Below are 22,731 nucleotides of genomic sequence, written 5' to 3' on the forward strand. Positions count from 1 at the left end.
TCAGATGGCTCTCCCACATGAAGAATTCTACTCACCAAGTGACGTTTCGAACGCACATCAGTGAGATTCAGGTGATTCGAAGGCATGGGATATTCATATAACTTCCAAGCTTGTTGCTTCCCTGGGTACGCAACAAGTATTTTAATTAGTGCAGTCAGTCGTTTGTATAGCTTTTTAAACATTCTGATTGATACAAAATGTAACAAATGGAAGTCATTCCACTCTCCTGGTGAGAAAAGAATTCAGTGGAAATTCTTGCCAGTCTCGTGATTGTACGTCCTCTCAGTACACGTGCAACAACAGCTTTGGCTTTTTGTGTTGTCGAAGTAATGCATTGAGATCTAGTTTATCTTCTACTTGTTGCGCATGCAAACCGGTGCCTCTTCATTAGTGTGATGATACTTACTATAGTAAGCGCTGCTACATCATGGCCTTCAGATGCTGTAGAGTTTTACCAATATCTCTAAGTCGTATGATTTCGTAACCGAGGTAGCAAGAAAGAAAGTAAAACGGATCTTCACACTGATAATTCGCGCGCGGTTTCCTGAGTCTTTGGAACCTTGATATGACATGCCCCCCAGAGGGACCGAAGCCCATTGTCGTTGTCTTATAATATTAAATACACTTAAAGCTAACAAGCCATCTTGTAGAGCATAGGTTTGCATGTCTCTGCTTAATGCCCTTTTTCAGTTCCTTGTGTTTTGGTATCCCGCATCAGACGAATATTGAAAATGTTTGAAATTTCATGAACGATGTCCAGTGAACTTCTCAACACTTTACTTACACGTATTGTATCTCCGACAGTCAGGTCAGTTGTTCGGATGTTCCTTCTTTAAATGAGAGAAGGGGGGGGGGGGGGGGGGGGGGGGAGGAGAGAGAGAGCTGTTCTACACAAAGACCTATAAAATAATGTATTTCATAGTTCTTTGTTCCAAAACTATATCCGACCAGCATTTGATTCTGACTACGTTTGAAAGGAAACAGGCTGATCCAGACCATGGCTGATACGGTCCAGGCTGATTCGAACCAAATACTTTGACGATTGGATGATTTAGCAATGTTCAGGAAATGTTGATTGTATGGATTTAACTTGAAGTAGGCCTAAGGACATTTATATTATAAAATATACATCGTACAAGCAGGTAAGAAGTTTGACAAGCTAAAATGCATCAGTATTTAAATAAGCATTTTAATTATTCTTTATATCAGAAATTAAACTTTATATTCATAAATATTATTTTTACTCATGATATTTGTGTCAGGAACAATCTGGGCCGAATAAGCCCCTATCAGCCATGGTCCGAGTCAACCTGTATTCGTTTGAAAATACGAAAAAAAAACTTCAGGTTTTATTTATATTACTGAAAATAACAAACAAACAACAGTAATAAGACTCAAATGTATGCGAATTCCGTACGTATCCGCCATTTTTCGTACACAACCAATGGTCCCGAATATGAATGTACGGTACCGGGATTTAGAGATACCTGTACGGTACGGTACGGGAAACAGAGGTTCTTGTGAGAGTTATCTAACGTTGATGTACTCTTCAGATGGCGGATGTTTTGAAACAAGTCTGAACATTTCCACAAATTAAAATGCAAACTTTGCTGCAGACTGAACAAAAGTAACAATGTCATCCACACTTCGACAAGATGTTGACTTCAATGCACTCTTCAAGAAGCTTGGTAAATTTGATAATGTTAACATACACTTCTCATGGCGGCGTCAGAAAAAGGAACTGCGACAGTTTTCACTTCTATTTCTTCTTCCGTTGAACTCCAAACCTCAAGATGAATTTCACAGACACTTGGGGGTCAGCACCCCTCCCCTACCCCTGACAACCCTCAGTCAATTTATTTTCGTTTTTCAAAACAAACTAAGCACATGTCTCGATCATACAATAGCTGGACGCAGTGATCAAGTGGGCTAAGACGCTTTCCTATGGAGGTGAAGGCCTCTGGTTCGAATCCTGGCTACTCCCATTGCGGTGTGTCCTTGGGCAAGGCACTTTATCACATTTGCCTCAGTCGACACAGTTGTAAATGGGTACCAGCAAATTGCTGGGTAATATGAATTAAGGCACCGCCTAGCATTGGGGATTTATCTTTTATATATCCGCTTAGAAAGAAATATTCAACGCTCAAGAAAGTAAAACTTTGCTCTAAACTCTAGTTTTCATTTAGTGTCATCATACCTCTTACAGCGAATATCATACTTTGCAAAATTTATGGAAGCCGTGACAGTGACGTCATTCAGCGTTCTCGCACTAGCTTTTAGGATTCTTTTTTGTTTGTTTGCACTCCACGCAGAAACTTGACGACTTATACACTTCCTTACTGTACTGTTTTAAAAGTGTTTTTCAGTTGCATGTACAGTTTTCATTACGAAAAAGAAGTAAAATAATCATGTTAGCGCGGTTTACGAGTTTCTTTGACTGATTCGGGGTGCTCGGATGTTCATGCAGACAACCAGTCTGCGGTGTGTATATAAACCGGAACAGGAAAACATCGAAAAAATTGCCTCAGTATATGCAGACAACAAAAACGAATACCGTAAACTATATATGGACGTTACCGTCTCGGGGATTTTCATCCCCTATAATTGGTTTTAACTGTTCTTAAAATAGGGTCGCTCAAAAGCTCTACAGAGCTTATGTTAATTGTTTCACAAAGCGACGGTAAATAAAATTTACCTTTACTTTCTGTGACTATTTCAACATGTTTAAAACATTCCCATATTCCATCAATGCTTAGAAACACTAAAGACAACTTACCAAGAGCATTTTCAACACAAAATAGCTTGTCCAAGGAATACGAGAATAGATCCCAGCTTGATGTCAGATTTACTACACAGAGCTGGGACACAGACAATATCGGTAGTGGTTAAAATAAAATTACTCACTATCAAAGTCAACTGCCACGATGGCAGGGAGCGTACAGGCTCTGGTTCTGTAAGCCCATTTTTGGGCAGGGTGGCGGGTTTGCTCCGCGCTGTGGGCGATCTTTTTTTGTTTTTTTAATGTAATATTAATTTTGCATTTTCTTTTTAACAATATATCTTCAAGATAAAAAAAAATCATTAAAAAAAAAAAAAAGATTGCCCATAGCGTGGAGCGAACCGGCGGCCCTACCAAAAAAGAGGCTTAACAGAACCAGCGCCTGTCTCTGATGGCAAAAATAGAAAAATCCAAGTAAGCGGCTAGTCATACTGGTTAATCACTGCAATTTTTCTGTCTAATTTTCAATTTAGTTGCTTATTTCTGCCATATCTGTTTCATATTTAGTTACACCCAATGTGAAATAGAAATGCTTTCATTGTCTGAGATCAGTTTAAAAACTGATTCTAGTTGAAAGTTTAAATCAGGGTAAAAAGTATATGCCAGAAAATGCTAAAACTTTCCACCCCCAATTTTCTTTAGAACCATTCTCGCATACCAGAGGTTTACCATGGTTACCCAGTTGTTTGTCTCATGATTTTGACAAACCTCTCATGGATGAGAATGCTGTAGTACAAAAGTGGAGCTTTAACCTGGTCTTTGTTGAATTGTTCACTAAAAGTCTGAAGCAAAGACATAAAAAATTAAAGTTAGATAAAATAGAATTTATTTTTTCATGCAGTGATTTTTATATGAGTAGAGCCAGCTGAATATAAGACTTGATAAATTAATTAGTATACCTGGATAGTGTATAATTTTTATTGCCAGAGCCATATTTCAAGATTTACAGGAAGTATCAATATTTTATTGTTCATTAATTTTATTTAATTTTTTGTTTCAATCCTTTAGGACATCATCTTGAAGAGATAAGAGTTCGAGCATTGGAGAATGTTTTATCTAAGTTAGAACACAAGCTTATCTGTGATTCGGACATTGTACAGGAACGACATCTCTTTATTCGGCTTCTAGAATGGTTCAATTTTCCAAAATCTTCCAGACATTCAGATGTCCTCAACTTGCTTCTCAGGTTATCAGAGGTAAGCTCTAATTTTTTGTTGTTGTTCAGTTTAATGTCACACAGGCACTGTTATAGGTCATGGCAACTTCCCAGCTTTTCATGTTTAGGGAAGACTGTAGATGCTACTCCAAGCATTATTTTTTATCAAAAGCGGACATTAAAAGTAGTAGTTTAATTAAAATTTTAGTTATAATAGTACATATATTATATTTTTAAACAAGGCATATGTGTATCTTATTGAGGATAGGGAAAAGAACTAGAAAAATCTGGCTTTACTATAAAATCAGCAAAGAAATTTTCATTATCTGTTATGGTATCTTTTATGGATGCATCTGCCGATACATTAAACAGCTTTATCTTACTTATGCATAATAGTGGAGGGTAGAGCTCTGTATTTTGTGGGTTTTGTTGTTATACTAATCCATAAATTCAAATACAAACAGACTAATTTTTTGTATACTTTAATATTCATAATTTGAAATCCATAAATGTATATGCTATGTAAATTTTATATTCAAATTTTCAGCATACGTCTGCAGCAGAAGTTATTCAAGACATTGGTGGAATAGAGTTCTTGACCATTTTGCGTAAAGATGTTACGTCTGCACTGCAGCCAATCATTGATCAGATACTGGAGAACACAATGAGGTTACCAGACGTCCAATCTCAAGACCATGCCCCGGAATGCATATATCAAAAACAAAATCACACTGGTACTTGTGTCCTTATAAACTGATTTTTTTCCCCTCTGATACTGAAATGTTATCTATGAATAATTAAAGCCCCTTTCCAAGTGCAAAAGATGGGGTGTGGGGTACTGCAACATCTGTAATACTACATCTGTCATGAAATAATATCAGGATACAGGGTTTTTCATCTCATAAGTGAAAAGAGGCCATGGCCTTCCAAGTTTGGAAATTCACACACCATAATTGCCCATTTTAGAAAAAGGGGGTTTTGTTGGCCTTTTGTCATTTAATATGCTGTATAGGTCTGTAACAGAGGTGTAAATTTGATGGATTTCAAATGCAAATTATCGTTTTCCAATTTGTGATATACAATAACCATATTACAAAAAAAGTTTTAATGAAAGTGGCTAAAAATTTGTCCCCTTAATATTAAAAGGAAAAGTATGAAATGATGTGTAATATCAATGATACAGAAATTTTTTAATGGAAAACAATGTGAAGACTGGACAGTCCTGTAGCAATATTAAGAAGTGAGTAGTTCTCAAGAAATTTACCGGTATGCTGTTTCTCTGTTGATTCGACAAAACAGTACAATTTCAGTTTTTGTAGTTGGTTTTGAAAATATCTGCCTAATGTATGTGCAGGGTATTTTCATTCTTATTCTTTATCCTGCTGGCAACAAGTGATTCTGACTTTGCAACCAGAGCAGGCATCCGTGCACGGCTGATCATGGTCTGCACTGTTCGCTATTCAGCCAGTAAATTTTCAGTGGAAACCCCTTTGAATAATAAGTGGTACTGCCCAAATTGAATGATGGACCAGTTCATTTTAGAAATTTAGCAGGCTAAGAGTTAATACCAAAATTTAATATAAATTTTTCAAATGTAATTGTAAGTTTGACTACAAAATCTTTAAATTGTAGGTATGACAGGAGGGATGGAAACTACAATGGATTCTGTCAATACTAGACATACACTGGAGCATTCTGCTGCACCTAGTTCACATGTACCTACAGAAACTGCTCACAAACTACCCGACTACAGGGAGCCTCCACTGGGTTTCTTTGAAGGGGATCCTGGGCCAGTCCCTAATGCTCACAACCTACCAACTGACCAACAGCATCAAATGCATGTGGAGGTTGCCACAGGTAAGTTATGTGAAAGGAGAACTGCTCATGCAGACAAAAATCAGAGAAAACTTATCTGTAAACTTAGAAGAAATTTTGAATCTGATATAAAATTTTAAAATATTTAAAATTATGTTTAGTTATAAAGTCTTATTATGTGAAATATTTATTTCAGGTGGAAGTGCATGCTTTAAGATGACAATATTTCCATGGTTACCTCTTACACCAACAGACAGACATGTTATTGTCTCAACTAACAGGTATAATAAACATGTTTACACAGATATTTACAATTTTATGAGACATGTGCTTTAAATGTTTGGAATTATTAAGCAGCATTTTTAGCTCGGCTTTTTGAAGAAAAAGTAGAGCTGGCATCGGTGTCGCCGTTGGTTAAAGTTTTTGATAAAGTCAAATATCTCTGTTACTATCAAAGCTTTTGACTTGAAACTTAAAATAGTTATGAACTATCAAAGTCTTCACCAGGAGAAACAGTCCCCATAACTCTGATTTGAATTTTTATAGAGTTATGCCCCTTCCTAACAGCTTTTTAGCTCACGAGCAAGAAGTGCTGAAGGTGAGCTTTTGTGATCGCCCTGTGTCCGTCGTCGTCCGTCTGTCCGTCATCAACAATTTGACTGTTAACACTCTAGAGGTCACAATTTTGGCCTAATCTTAATGAAACTTGGTCAGAATGTTACCCTCAATAAAGTCTTGGATGAATTTGATATTGGGTTATCTAGGATCAAAAACTAGGTCACCAGGTCAAATCAAAGGAAAAGCTAGTTAACACTCTAGAGGCCACATTTATGACCATATCTTAATGAAACTTGATCATAATGTTAATCTTGATGATCTATAGGTCAAGTTCAAATCTGGGTCATGTGGGGTCAAAAACTAGGTCACTAGGTCAAATCAAAGGAAAAGCATGTTAACACTCCTTTCACTGGCAAAGCTCTAATTCAGAGTCAAGCACTGAGAAAAGTTGAGCATGCTGTCTTATGGACAGCTCTTGTTTATATATTAATTAGTATTTCGCATATCCACATATTACATATTATTTCGAAAATGCAGCTCAGCTTGCCGTAGTGGCCAAATGTCTTAGGCAACCACTTACCTAAAGCAGCCAGTCAGTCAACTTCTCAACTTGAATTTTGTGATTGCGCGGTGTCCGTCGTCCGTGCGTGCGTCCGTCCGTAAACTTTTGCTTGTGACCACTCTAGAGGTCACATTTTTCATGGGATCTTTATGAAAGTTGGTCAGAGTGTTCATCTTGATGATATCTAGGTCAAGTTCGAAACTGGGTCACGTGCCTTCAAAAACTAGGTCAGTAGGTCTAAAAATAGAAAAACCTTGTGACCTCTCTAGAGGCCATATATTTCATAAGATCTTCATGAAACTTGGTCAGAATGTTCACCTTGATGATATCTAGATCAAGTTCGAAACTGGGTCATGTGCCATCAAAAACTAGGTCAGTAGGTCTAAAAATAGAAAAACCTTGTGACCTCTCTAGAGGCCATATATTACACAAGATCTTCATGAAAATTGGTCAGAACGTTCACCTTGATAATATCTAGATCAAGTTCGAAACTGGGTCACGTGCCGTCAAAAACTAGGTCAGTAGGTCAAATAATAGAAAAACCTTGTGACCTCTCTAGAGGCCATATTTTTCATGGGATCTGTATGAAAATTGGTCTGAATGTTCATCTTGATGATATCTAGGCCAAGTTCGAAACTGGGTCATGTGCGGTCAAAAACTAGGTCAGTAGGTCTAAAAATAGAAAAACCTTGTGACCTCTCTAGAGGCCATATATTTCACGAGATCTTCATGAAAATTGGTCAGAATGTTCACCTTGATGATATGTAGGTCAAGTTCGAAAGTGGGTCACGTGCGGTCAAAAACTAGGTCAGTAGGTCAAATAATAGAAAAACCTTGTGACCTCTCTAGAGGCCATATTTTTCATGGGATCTGTATGAAAATTGGTCTGAATGTTCATCTTGATGATATCTAGGTCAAGTTTGAAAGTGGGTCACGTGCCTTCAAAAACTAGATCAGTAGGTCAAATAATAGAAAAACCTTGAGACCTCTCTAAAGGCCATATTTTTCATGGTTTTTTAAAATTATTTTTTTTATTTTATTTTTTTTGGGGTTTACGGGGAAATTTATCTATATTTTTTTGAAGTCGTTTAAACACTATTTCTGTTATTTACATATAGGCGTTGATAGGCCCTGCCTTCGTTCAGGGAAAAAAACCAGTTTATAGACTAACATAAGTCAAAATAATTCGATGTTTAGTTTGTTTTTTATTTTGTGACGGGTCACTCTAAAGGACCAATTTATTGAGGATAAATAACGCACACGTCTTGTATGTTATTGGTTTTATCACTTGCACTTTATGTGTAACGTTAATCATGTTAAAGGGGAATTATGATAACTTTTACTAAATTAATGAGGAATTAAATTCCCCCTTTTGATTGTCTGAAAAATTGAGACATCGGGAAGACCGATTTTGACATTTTGATATTTTACGTTGTCTCCTAAGGGGATATCGACCAGTAAAAAAAAAATGATATTCAACTTTGAGTACAAATATTTGGTTTTCCCTTTTTGATACGTGTAAGTTTATTTGAATTTATCTTATATTCGCAACAAATCAGAATTTTAACCCAAATCTGCGATGACAATTTCTTTCGAGTGGAGAAAAAACTCGTAACAGTTTCCTAGAATCGCGTCAAATTAGTTAGACAAAGCTCAAATTTTCCCATCCTATAAGAAATTGCCGATTTTTTAACTAAAGGTTCATGGTCGGTTCCGGGATTCGAACTTATCCCCTTCAATTCAATGTTTGAGCGAATCCAACAACTCGGTCAGGCAGTTTTATAATTATAGTGAAAACTAAACACGAGATACATTTTTTTAAAGAAAATTCTGCAGCAAAAAGACTGAAATTTAGGCAGAAAAAGGCCTGTAATGTATAGAGGGTGTTTTTTTTTCACATCCACGCTCCCTAAATGTAGTGTGCATTGGGGGCAAGTTTAAATTGAAGATTAGATTTGGTACATCTGTTACATCCGGTTAAACACCTGTTCCAACAGTATTTATGAGTATTTAAATCATCATTTCTCGGTGATGCAGCCAATGCAAACAAGTTCATTCAGTATTTTTTTACTTGTATCGGAAAGGCGGAGTTACCTGTAAAAAAAAATAGCTTCAGCATCGCTTCTTTTGTGACGTAAAGGTACAAGTCTATCGATTTAAGAAAAGGCGAAAGGGCAATTTGATCTGCAAACAGTAGTATTTTATGATCTGGTATTTTATAGTTGTCATCCCTCTAAGCCTTACCCGTATCTGCATTTTACTGTTAGGAAAAACAAAGACATTAAAAAGTCATAATAGATCTATACTATTAACTATGGCTACTGCCTCACGCCTCTAGCGGTATTATGGGCAGGTAAAACGCTGGATATTGTGAAGAGTAGAAGTAAAACTGGAAGAGTTTCCAGGCATAGTGAGACTATATGAGTCATAGCATGATTGTTAAAAACAGTAATAGAGTAAAAGAAGGTTAAAAACAACTGCTATATTTAATACTGGAACTGGGCCACTGCCTGCTTGAAGGATTCAAGACAGGCAGAGTCGCAGTATGCGGGGGTAACCTTTTCCCACAGGATGTCGTGTGAGGGAAGAAGGGAATTTAAAGAAGTCCGAGTTGACATGAATTGGTGGAGACTGAGGGGGTGCTCTGTCTGGATAACCTGGTTGGGCATTCTAAGTAAGTTGGAAGCAGGATGGCTACAAGATGATGATAAATCTTGTAGAACATGTCCAGTTTGGAGTCTAGGCGTCTCTTCTCGAGTGTGCTCCAGCCTAAAGTGTTCTGTAGGTCTTTTACACAAGTGTATCGTGAATAATCGTTTAACCCATCTGATTGTGCATCGCTGGACCATTCCAGCTTGTGTATGTTAACCTGTGTGTGGGGGGAGGGGGGACCATCAGATGGGCTTATTCTAATTGTGGTCTGCCAGTGTTTTGTATGATAGTGTTTTGCTTTGACTTTTTCGTGTTTTGATGTTGCGTTTAAGGAAATCTAGTGTTCTGTTTGCATTTGTTGTTATTCTGTTGATATGTGTGTTCCAGTTTCAAAGTTAAGGAGATCTTTTTGTAACCTTTGGCAATCTGTGAGGGAGGAACTGCAAGATACATGGCGTGTCATCTGCAGATAGCCATACCTGGGAGGTGACTGTATCAGGGAGATCGTTAATGTACGTAGGAAGAGCAGGGGCCCCAGGACAGAGCCTGGGGGACCTGATGTGAAGGAGACTTAATTCAGACATGTGCCATCAACCACGACGACTGGCAGCTTACTTGCTTTAATGAATTAAACATTATATTTCATGTAGAAATTTCAAGTGCGTTGAATTTTAATTCATAATTTTAATAAGAGACTTAAATCTTCGAAATATGATGTGACAGGTGCGAGGAGATACCTACCTGACACCGGTTTCAGTAACGCAGACTGCCAATGCATTAAATTTGCAGAAACAAAACCCAAGTATTTGTTCATAAAATGTCAGCGAGGAAGTTTATGCTTTATGTAAACCCATAAATTCTTACAGAGATGTAATCATTACAAGTACTTTGTACATGTACCAGTAAACACTCCTGACGGATTTCAGAAATATGCAGCATAGTTTGGACATGACGGAGACGCAACAGTCAAAACTTATCTTTGCTGTACAGAAACGCCCTATTATTTGGACTTTTTTGCACAAAAACTGAAAATGTGTTATGCGTCAAAATCTAGGACATGACCTTAGAACTATATAAATCTTATCTCTATATTTTAGGGTCCAAAGCACAATTTGTTTTTGTCATTCATGCACATACGAGTGTCCAAAAACATAATTTCATCTTGTAATTTAAAAAGTAACAAAAAGTGGTCGTTGTTGCTAGTCAATATGGCGAAAAAGGGCCCCAGTTGTAGTCAAAATAAACAGATAAAAAAGACCGACATAGGGTTGATCAAGGTAAGTATGGACAGCTTTTACACTCTGATAAGTGCAATTCCAAAAAGGTCCGATATCAAGTTTTGCCCCAATTTTGAAGTGTGGATGATCCCCCGCGGCTTTGACCATTATGTTAGTGCGTTTAATGGTCCGAAAAATTGCAAAGATAGGAAAATTTGTTGCATGGTAATACTAGGTAACAGGGCTCCAGATAAGATGGGTTTAGAGAAAATTACGTTTTGGAAATAATGCATATAGGGCATGTCTAATAATTTTTAAGTGTATAAAAACGTATTGAAAATTACAGAAATGCACGCGATGACTGTTTACTAGGTAAACAAAACCTGAATCCTTGGATGCTAAAACGTAACAGAGCACAGTCGGGATTAATTCTCCACTTGAGCATTCACATGATTGAATGGTACTCTATAAACCTAGGTTAAACTTAATATTTTTACACTCGTGTGTGGTAAATTAAACAGTAACTGTTGTGAATTATTATATTGGTGGTACAGTAGTGTATTTTAAAGCGGTGTCCATTTAAAATATCAGCTTCGGTGCGGGGGTAGAAACAAAAGTGTCTCTTTCTTAGAATGTAAAAGTGAACAAAACGCTCTACACATTCTTTAAGCCAACAAAATTATCCCCAATACAGTAAATATTTATTTTGAATATTTTCTACTGGATTGGGTAGTGAGTGTGAAGCCAAAGCAAGCCAAGGGAGAAAAAAAATCAAAACTGAATGCTGAATTCATAATTTTAACATGTCCAAAACATTGCGGAATGAGACTAATTTCACTGGGTAATGTTTTACATTTTACTCGGACTTTATCATAGACTCTCTGTGTAAAATCTAAAATTTTAAACTAAAATAAAGGTATTAAATCCTTATATTAAGATTCAATGAAACTTCAAAATTTTGTTGTTTGTAATATTATCTGGGGCATTTGCAGTGAAAAATCTTGATTTCTAAAATAGTGTATATTTATTTTTAAAGTCACTATGTTCATTGTAATATACTTCGTTATCCCCAAGTGTAAATGGTAGGTACTCAAAAATGCAGCTCTTGATTGGTCAGTTAGGACCCCTGATGTACGGTGATGTCATGATAAAGTTATGAACTAAAATTGAACAACAAACAATCCATGGGTGTTACACCAAGAAATATGTTTTTAAAAGGATTTCTGTTTTTTTTTATTTTCACATTTAAAAAATTTTCAGCATTAAAATTCTCCTATTCATTTCGTTTTACCATTTTACTCGTTCACAAAAATTATGATGAGTAAATACTCATAGGCCAAAAAAATTATCTGGAGCCCTGAGGTAAGTATGGACAATGGAGAGAAAGTACGGACATGTTACAAAAACTACTGACAGCAGGGATTTTTAAGACTGATCCAAAATTCAGAAATTTGCTTACTTTCCCAATTTTGAGGTTGAAATTTCTCCAAAACATGCCAAAAAATACCAATTCTGCAGCAGTCAGATTTACAAGCTGAATTAGTTTTCGTTTTCATTCTTGTTCCTTATATTTAATCGAGTTAAAACTGTTCCTGTGTTAATCAAATCAGTGTGCCAGTACTGAGTATTCGATTAAATCCTGTGAACAGTTTGTATGGGTTTCGAACTGGTCCAAAAACTCTAAGAACCGCATCTTGCGGTTTAAAAGCGCTCTTGCGGTTTTTAAAGCGCATCTTGCGGTTTATAAAGCGCAAGATGCGGTTTCTAAACCGCAAGATGCGCTGGAACAGTTTTGAACCGTTTGTGCGTGAAATTACTAAACCGCATCATGCGGTTTTACGGCTTTAAACCGGTTTGCAGTTTTAGTACGGTAGGGTATTGTTTTTCCCATCAACCAATGAGAAGCTCGTTTTTCATTTGAGCGCGATTTGCGAAACAACAAACAAAAACACAATAAAAAATGGTAGTTTAAAATTATGGACATCGGAAACTTCCTTGAGCGAGTTCGAGTTGTAATGGGATCGATCAATAGATCACTAGAAGTGTCACAGTCACAAGATGCTTAGACAGCGCCATTGTCCGGTTTGGGCGCGTTTTTAGAAACGTCAAAAGAATGACTGTAGCTTATCCCGGATGTGCAAATATTTTGACCGCTTGTCAGAAGCCTTGGAAGTAGTTCAAGAGTTAAAAAGGTTTGTTAGATTTAATTTATTTTTTGTCAAACTGAATATATTGTGACCATTAATAAAGCACCTCAAAAAAAGCCCACAGTATACAAAGTCCAACTAATTTGACACAGCCTAAAAAATATTGGATTAATTTTTTTGGGGAAACTCCCATCTTATGTCTAAACTTGGAAGACCAAAATAATGGAATAATGATGAATTTTCATTGCGCCGGCACTATATGCTCTAATTTTTCTGGTGATCGATTTAAACCTATACATGAACTGTACACGATTAACCTTTACAATGTCTACACGAAGTTCTGTATGCATCACCGTGATCGCATTTAATCAGGCTTGCCAATTTTCACCGGAAATGAAAATATGCCGAGCAGTAATAGTGTCACAAAAAAGTATGCTGCTGAACACAAGCGCCATAACAACACTTATAGTGGACGAGAAGATTTTTCAGCCAAACACAATCATGGCACTTATTGACTTCAGTACTGTCATTATGATGGTATAAAAAAAAATTAAGATGATCCTTTCAAAGCATCAAACACCACCCTTTAGCAAAGGATTAATTACTGACTTGTTTGGTTGTGTCTATTATAAGTCAAGTCAAGTCAAAAGTTTATTAAATGTAGCAAAGGCCTTCGAGATACTAGAAAATTTAGAGACCCCTTTCAAAGACAGAAAAAAAAAAATATTTTTTTGTAATGTGAATACACCAATAACAAGGTTTAAATAAAGGTCATACGATGGTAAAAACTTATTTTTGACATTTCCCAATTTTCAGGTTTAGTTGCCTTTTTCCAATTGAATTTTTAATGTTTTCATTTTACTAGATTTATTTTTGCACCTTTTTCATGATAACCGTCAAAGGTGATTTACCTATAGCTTAGACAAAACACAGTCACACCTGGGCACGAATTTATCCTCAAATAGTACAGACTCAAGAGTGATCTGACCAGAGACAGAGTGAGATAAAGCCCCCAGAACAGGTTGAGAGAACAGATTTAGATATAGGCCTGTCTGGCTAACTTAGCCCAGGTCTTTGGGAATAGACAGTCTGGTTCTTTCACAGCAGATTTTTAGAGCCGAGGAACTAAACAACTGCATTTTTATCCTGCTTAGTGTAGACCCACATTTTAGGCGTATGAAAAAATAAGGTGAAGACCCTTATTTTAGGCACTCTGATATGCTTATGACGATATAAGAATATTGTTGAATAAATTATCACCTGTCTGTTCAATTTGTTTAAATGTCGACAGGATCAAAGCTATGTATGCGGCCTGATACATGTAAACAAGAAATGTCACATTTTACTAAAATTATTGGTTTATTTGCATTCATAATTATTTGTAGATGTATATATGGAGCAAATTACCACAAAACTTATAAAGTATCTCTACGAATGTTCTACTACAGTAAACCTCACTTTATAAGGAAATCGGATATAAGGACCCTCGGTTATAAGGAACAGTTTTCAATTCCCCGATCTAATTCCTTCTTTATTCAATGTAAAAATCATCAGTTTAGGGAACTCGGTTATAAGGAACACTCAGTTATAAGGAACACTTTTTCCCGTCCCCAAAATACGAAATTCAATGAAAACCCTCAGTTTATAGCAAACAATAATCAAAAAGAATTTAAAAATTATTGAAAACTGGAAATAAACGGGAGAATCGCAGATGTCGTCAGAGTAACCTCGGCACTTTCACGCACTTTTATTTCACATGCGTAAACATTTCGTTTCAATGATTTCACTGTTTCGTTAATAAAGAAAATATATTTAAAATCATCGTAACATTAGCATTTACCAAATATAGACAGTAGTTGATTAAATTTACTCAAGATTTTGTTCGAGAGCTACATGTATTAGGTATTTCATGTTAACAAAAGTGAACGAAAATCAGTCACGGTTATGGTCATACTATCCTAATAAATGTTTCTAATTTTGCGTGATTAACAATGGCAAACGTCCATTTTACCAGATTTCTAATTGTAAAATTACAGCAGGTGCTTTAAAATGGACAATTGCAAAATAAGGTTAATTTTTCACCTTTTAAACTGTATGTATGGCGCCATTGTCTAATGTAATACACTGAATGTCATAAAAACCTTACTTAACGTAAATTTTAACGGGTAGTCCATTAAACATTTTGTAATAAAAATTTGAACATTTTTTTTTATATAAGTATTCATGCCAATTCACATACATTTCAGTCGAGCAAAAGGGGAGGGAAGTAACTGCAAACACATCTTATTTGTCACAAAGTGCGCTCTTTTAAAAAGAAGGTAGAAATAACCGATACAAAAATGCCCGCAAATTACGGTCATTTTTTCCGACGTACATATTTTGGCTTAGTTTAGGTTTAACGCAGTGTTTCACACTATTTCAGCCTTCAGTACATGCAGACAGTCTCCAGAACCGGAGTGTGAAACATAGCCCGGCCTTTTCAAACGTCAGTCAAATTACTTTCTCTATACCCAAAATTTTGTTCGTTATATAAACTTAGGATACAAGGAATAGTTCGCTATTCGGATATAAGGAACCTCGGTTATAAGGAACAATTTTAAGAGGTCCAAGCTGTTCCTTATAAGCGAGGTTTATGTATACAATAGCTTGCTTATCCTTGCATTTCAGCCAAAAATTTTTTAGCCACCCCTTTCAAAACTTATTTCATCTTCTTGTGTAAAAAGTGTCATATATATGCACCCTCTCAGAACTTATATAAGTACTGACTATCAGTCATTCTTTTCACAAATCATGTTCAATCAGAATGTGGTCGAACACATAGTCATGCTCATATATGTGTTGTAATTGTTCACTAAGTTTTAATTTTATCAGCATATTATGTCTTCAGCCATTTAGCTCCGTTCGTAAGGAAAAACCCTTTTTTTTCCCCATTTTCACGGCTAATGCTTTACGGTAATTGGAAAAACAACAGAAAAGCAATTATCAGAAATTCAAAAAAATCAACTAAAGTCATTGTTGGTACTTTTTTGACCATACGGTAAAAAAATATGGAAAGTAAGGACATTTTGCATTTTTGCATAATTATATTTCGTTTTTCTTGTTGCTTTTCTTTAGAAAAATATGTCAGACTTATATTTCAGGCATTAATATCCGAATGAGTGAAAAAATATATTCAAAAATGCTGTGTATACCTTCACTTTTTAATGTAACACAGCTCGTTTAATTTTGACTATGTCAGAAAGGATATGACGTGATTTTCTGGTTTCTTTTAGCAAAACACGCAACTGGGAAAGGTTCTTTAATCAAAAGTTTGGTATCACATGGGAAAAGGTCCGGATTAACCCATGTGACATATGACCGTTGACCATGAATTAATCCATACTTACCAAGATGTCCGTACTTACCCGGATCAACCCTAACATTTTTAAATTTTGATGTTACCCCCGGTACTGGTTAGGTATGTTAGGGTTACAATGCAAATTTAAATAATAAAATGTAAAATAATGAATGTTGAAGGTTCGCGAGCATGTGCACATCTGTTGCATAATTATTACTTTCATTTCATTTCAGTTTGATGTTCTGTAGTGGACGGATCAGCAGGGGAGGTTATAGACTCCAGTTGGGACTTTGGGCGTAACTTGCCAACAACAAAAAAAAAGAGAAACTTTTAGGTATCTGGAAATTAATGCTATGTTTCTTAAGAAAGCTATGAAACTTAATTACTCACAGACTAAATGTTGTGGAAATACATGAGAATTAGTTGTTTTTACTAAGTTTTACACTGAAAATTGACTAGTGCTTGTATTTACTCTCCATCAATGTTAATTATCTTCATATAAATATCAATATTTAATGGCCGTTAAATGCATATTCCTCCATGGTGTAACTGGTAAAGCATTGATTGAAAGTTTTATTGTCTTGGCGGCCCGGTTCAGTTTCTGACTCTGGCATTTTTCTTTCTTGATTTGGCATTTATAAGATTGGTTTAGAAATGAAAATTAATATTCTGTTTTTATAATTTGGGGCCCAAAATTCACCTTTAAAGAAGGTCATTTTCAGTGAAAATCTGGAGGTCAATGCCCTTTAGCTGTTTTAAGTATGAATTCACCATGGTGATACTTATTCAAGAACGTAGGAAAGTTTTTATTGCTGAGGAAGTCCAGGTTCGATTCTTTACTCAGACATATTTTTTCTTGATTTTGCATTTTTAAGATAGTTTAGAAACAAAAACTCATGTCATTGTGTTCATAATATGACCAAACTTCAGTTTTAAAGAACTTTAGTTCACTTTTAGTCATTTTTAGCTCATCTGATTTTTTGAAAAAAAATGATGAGTTATTGTCATCACTTGAGCGGTTGTCGGCGTCGGCGTCGGCGTCTGCGTCGGCGTTGCCTGGTTAAGTTTTATGTTTAGGTCAGCTTTTCTCCTAAACTATCAAAGCTATTGCTTTGAAACTTGGAATACTTGTTCACCATCATAAGCTGACCCTGTATAGCAAGAAACATAACTCCATCTTGCTTTTTGCAAGATTTATGGCCCCTTTTGTACTTAGAAAATATCAGATTTCTTGGTTAAGTTTTATGTTTAGGTCAACTTTTCTCCTAAACTATCAAAGCTATTGCTTTGAAACTTGGAATACTTGTTCACCATCATAAGCAGACCCTGTACGTCAAGAATCATAACTCCATCTTGCTTTTTGCAAGATTTATTGCCCCTTTTGGACTTAGAAAATCAGTTTTCTTGGTTAAGTTTTATGTTTAGGTCAGCTTTTATCCTAAACTATCAAAGCTATTGCTTTAAAACTTGCAACACTTGTTTACCATCATAAGTTGACCCTGTATAGCAAGAAACATAACTCCGTCCTGCTTTTTGCAAGATTTATGGCCCTTTTTGACTTAGAAAATATCAGATTTCTTGGTTAAGTTTTATGTTTAGGTCAACTTTTTCTCTTAAACTATCAAAGCTATTGCTTTGAAACTTGCAACACTTGTTCACCATCATAAGCTGACCCTGTACAGCAAGCAACATAACTCCATCCTGCTTTTTGCAATAATTATTGCCCCTTTTGGACTTAGAAAATCATTTTCTTGGTTGAGTATTATGTTTAAGTCAACTTTTCTCATAAACTATTAAAGCTATTGCTTTAAAACTTGCAACAGTTTTTCACCATCATAAGTGGACACTGTACATCAAGAAACATAACTCTATCCTGCTTTTTGCAAGAATGATGGCCCTTTTTAGCTCATCTGATTTTTTGAAAAAAAATGATGAGTTATTGTCATCACTTGAGCGGTTGTCGGCGTCGGCGTCTGCGTCGGCGTTGCCTGGTTAAGTTTTATGTTTAGGTCAGCTTTTCTCCTAAACTATCAAAGCTATTGCTTTGAAACTTGGAATACTTGTTCACCATCATAAGCTGACCCTGTATAGCAAGAAACATTACTCCATCTTGCTTTTTGCAAGATTTATGGCCCCTTTTGTACTTAGAAAATATCAGATTTCTTGGTTAAGTTTTATGTTTAGGTCAGCTTTTCTCTTAAACTATCAAAGCTATTGCTTTGAAACTTGGAATACTTGTTCACCATCATAAGCTGACCCTGTATAGCAAGAAACATAACTCCATCTTGCTTTTTGCAAGATTTATGGCCCCTTTTGTACTTAGAAAATATCAGATTTCTTGGTTAAGTTTTATGTTTAGGTCAACTTTTCTCCTAAACTATCAAAGCTTTTGCTTTGAAACTTGGAATACTTGTTCACCATCATAAGCAGACCCTGTACATCAAGAAACGTAACTCCATCTTGCTTTTTGCAAGAATTATTGCCCCTTTTGGACTTAGAAAATCAGTTTCTTGGTTAAGTTTTATGTTTAGGTCAGCTTTTATCCTAAACTATCAAAGCTATTGCTTTAAAACTTGCAACACTTGTTCACCATCATAAGCTGACCCTGTACAGCAAGAAACATAACTCCATCCTGCTTTTTGCAAGATTTATGGCCCCTTTTGGACTTAGAAAATATCAGTTTTCTTGGTTAAGTTTTATGTTTAGGTCAACTTTTTCTCTTAAACTATCAAAGCTATTGCTTTAAAACTTGCAACTCTTGTTCACCATCATAAGCTGACCCTGTACAGCAAGCAACATAACTCCATCCTGCTTTTTGCAATAATTATTGCCCCTTTTGGACTTAGAAAAATCATTTTCTTGGTTGAATATATGTTTAAGTCAACTTTTCTCATAAACTATCAAAGCTATTGCTTTAAAACTTGCAACAGTTTTTCACCATCATAAGTGGACACTGTACATCAAGAAACATAACTCTATCCTGCTTTTTGCAAGAGTGATGGCCCTTTTTAGACTTAGAAAATCATGGGTAGGACAATATTTCTATTATACAAAAAAAATCAGATGAGCGTCAGCACCCGCAAGGCGGTGCTCTTGTTAGACTTAGAAAATCATGGGTAGGACAATATTTCTATTACACAAAAAAAATCAGATGAGCGTCAGCACCCGCAAGGCGGTGCTCTTGTTTTTAGATAAAGCAAATTTTACAATTGAAGGGAGGTAACTTAATTTTTAAAAAAGACACTAAAATCTCTGCTTCGTTCTGTTGGGAAAATTGACTAATATGGTGTTTTGTATTTGATCTTTAAAAACATCTTGAAAAATGTTCTTTTGTAGTGTGATGTAAAAGTAAAGCAAGTGACTAGGACCAGTAATTTCAAATTGAAGGATCAGGTCTTTGTTCTACATGGTGAAAGAGGAATTTATAGTGGAATTTGGATTATCAGGTAGATCATTGATACATTCCCATTTTAAAAGGGGTTGAAATCCAGGAAGTGCAGCATGTATAAAAAACAGCTTTGGTCAAAACCTTTCCCTTTGGGCCCTCTTGTGTAGTTAGTTTTCAAGCCCTTTCACATACATGTAATTTTCAAAGCTCTTTTTGAAGATTTTACCTTTTCTTAACCCCAGACTTTTGAAGGCATTTTTTAAATTTGAAGATAACAAGTATGTAACACGTGCTTTTTACATATTAAAAACTAAAGTGCTGTCAACTGAAATATCAAAGATTTTTTGATCGTCACAGCCCCAGTTTAAATCTTTTAGCACATTAAAAAAGCATATAAGATATTTATCTTTTAAAGCGTTAAATACTTAAAAAAATAACAGAAACAAAATGACATTTCCTAGCAAAAACAACAACTGATTTTCGAATTCTTTAATGTGTCAGTCGGCTAATATTCCCAATTTTTAAATTTTAAAGGGTTTTGGGTTTTTAAAATTTTCAACTTCGGTGCAGGTAAACAACAAAATGTCTTTTTAAAGAAATAAAAAGTAAAAAAAACGCTACGTTTTTTAAAACCAACAGAAAGTGACCCTAAAACATCTTTAAAAATTTTTGGGAGCAAAATTTAGTGTACCCCAAAAGTGTCTGCCCAGAAAAATCCTGGCGGTTTTGGAGTAATTTTGAAAAATTTAAATTTAAAATGTGCTTTGCATTTAGTTCAAAATGAACAAGAGCTTCTAATGACAGCACGCCGATTTTTTCAAAGGCTTGTCGAAAATGGTTTATATGATGGACGCACAACTGGTCCAGTAAGGGTAAAAATGATAAAAACTCTGTAATTTAAAAATAAAAGGGCAAAATTTGTATGCAGTTTTTACCCATTAAGTGAAAAAGAGCACACTGTTGAAAAACAATCAAGATATGCCCCTTAACACGCCCCTTGACATTCTTTTTGTTCAATCCAAAAAGCCCCTAATATTTTCAAAGATTTTAAGTTGCATACAAAACCTCATATAACTAAGTAGACAAAGGGGTATAATTCTGTTAAAAAAAATTCACATTGTTGGCCCAGTGACGTAGCAAGCCTCAAGAGGGGAATTTTGGTAGAATAGCCCGAAGTACTTCAAAGGCAGAGACTTGTTCTTTGTTTTTAACACATTAATTTTCCGGGTTAAAAAAGGCACATAATTTATTAAAATCAAGTTAGACTTTTAGGACCTGGCTTGTGACGTATTTACTCACCGAAGACATGGAAATTTGAATCCAATGTATCAATGCATTGCAGAGAATTGTCTTATGATTTTTTTTAATCCATTTCTAATTTAAAAAAGGGGCAAAACTCTAAAACATCCTGACATAGTAATGTCTTTTGTTTACATTGCACACTGTCACTGATGGAAGTTTTCCAAGTCTCAGTTAATATCTTTGATATTGTTCAAGATTTTTTAATTTTAAATCAAAACTTAACAAAATTTTTTAAAAGTAAAAAAGGGGCATAACCAAAAATTTTTCTGACATATAAGCCCCTTGACACAGTCATGTCCACCTGTACTGTAGAAGTTTTCCCAATTTCAGTTAAATTTCCCGGGGTTTCCGTCGTCTGGCTCTAGTAACGTTAAACTGTCCCATAAGTAGGCAAAAAACTTGACTGTGAAAAAAAAATTTAACTGCAAAAAAACTAAACATTATAACCAGTACATAGCAACAAAATTGAATCGGGTTTTACTCCTAGTCAATTTAAATTTGTATTTTTTTTTTATTTTCACAAGAAATTTGATGAGTAACACCCTGACTTTTTTAAAAACTTTTTAAATGTATTCTAATGTCGGGAAAATTTACTTGATTTTTAAAAAAAAAGTTTCTTTTTGGGAAAAACCGTGAAGTGTTAGTGAAGAAAAATAGTTTACAAAACAAAGAATGCGGGTCTTTTGTTCAACATGGGTATTGGAAAAACTTGGATGGCCAGCATAGAAAACTTTAACGGTAAACAGATTATTTGTATTTAAAACCTTTTTAAACAATGCAGCTTCTTTGTTAAGAAGAATAAATACATTATTAGTTACATAAAGTGTTACCTGAAATAAAAAGTTTAATAAATTCATTAACTTTATACCAGCTTTAATCAGCATTGTTTTCCCCTGTGTTGCAATTTTTTAAACTATTTTTACATGCATTTTTTATCCCCCAAAGGAGGATATAGTTTTTGAACCGTCGCTGCTGTGGGTCTGTCTCGTCCGCAAAATTTTGTGTCCGGTCCATTCTTTGTCATCGGGGGTGGATTTTAAAATAACTTGGCATAAGTGTATCCAGTAAGAGACGTGCAGTGCGCAAGACCCAGGCCGTCCCTAAAGGGTCAAGGTCACACTTAACGTTAAAAGGATAGTGATTGATGGGCGTGTCCGCCCAAAAATTTTTTGTCACGATGGAGGGATTTTCAAATAATTTGGCAGAAGTGTACCATTAAAACGACGTGCAGTGCGCAGACCCGGGTTTTCCGTGCTAAAAGGGGTCAAGCAACTTAGACTTTAAAAGGATAGTGCATTGAGGCGTGCCGGTCCATACTTTGTAACGAGGATGGATTTTAAAAATTAACTTGCAAAAAATTTAAAAATTTTCCACTTTTGTACAATCAATGGGTAAAAAGTTTTTGAAAAACATTAAAATTACAGAAAAAACACATAATAAGAAAAAAATTTTGGTCCTAGTGCGGCTTAAACCTAAACCCTCCTAAAAAATTAGTCAGAGAGTTTATTGTAGGGGAATTATTAATAAATACTTTTTTCAAAAGGGAGGTAACACTTTTACGGGTCCATTACCTGAAGTTTTTTTTAAAACACAAAACAAATTTTTACAATGAAGGGGGGCTCTTTTTTAAAAAAACCTTAAAAGCCCTTATAAATAAAATTTAAATTAAGGCATTATTTTAAAGCAGGTTAAAGGATGTAAAAATTTTTAAGATAAAAAATTAAGGGTAATATTTCTTGTTTGTCTAAATATTTTTTTTTACATGCTGGATTCACTTAAACAAACTTTGCATAAAATTTTCATAATAAAAAAAATTTT

General features: G+C 35.3%; 1 protein-coding gene across 1 annotated transcript; it reads left to right on the top strand.

Annotated features, from left to right (window-relative positions):
- Positions 1-1,541: 1,541 nt before the first annotated feature.
- Positions 1,542-11,221, top strand: LOC128557928 (rotatin-like). Its single transcript, XM_053546594.1, has 6 exons — positions 1,542-1,688; positions 3,788-3,975; positions 4,483-4,669; positions 5,568-5,792; positions 5,947-6,031; positions 11,086-11,221. Exons 1-6 carry the CDS (start codon positions 1,634-1,636, stop codon positions 11,219-11,221), a joined length of 876 nt encoding a protein of 291 aa, XP_053402569.1. The 5' UTR covers positions 1,542-1,633.
- Positions 11,222-22,731: the final 11,510 nt, after the last annotated feature.

The sequence above is a fragment of the Mercenaria mercenaria genome, chromosome 6 (assembly GCF_021730395.1).
Source record: "Mercenaria mercenaria strain notata chromosome 6, MADL_Memer_1, whole genome shotgun sequence".
Lineage (NCBI taxonomy): Eukaryota > Metazoa > Mollusca > Bivalvia > Venerida > Veneridae > Mercenaria > Mercenaria mercenaria.

Coding starts and splice junctions, on each gene's coding strand:
- LOC128557928 (XM_053546594.1), top strand. CDS start 1,634: ATGTCATCCACACTTCGACAAGATGTTGACTTCAATGCACTCTTCAAG. Junction 3,976..4,482: donor TGCTTCTCAGGTTATCAGAG/GTAAGCTCTAAT, acceptor TCAAATTTTCAG/CATACGTCTGCAGCAGAAGT. Junction 6,032..11,085: donor GTTATTGTCTCAACTAACAG/GTATAATAAACA, acceptor TGAAAATTACAG/AAATGCACGCGATGACTGTT.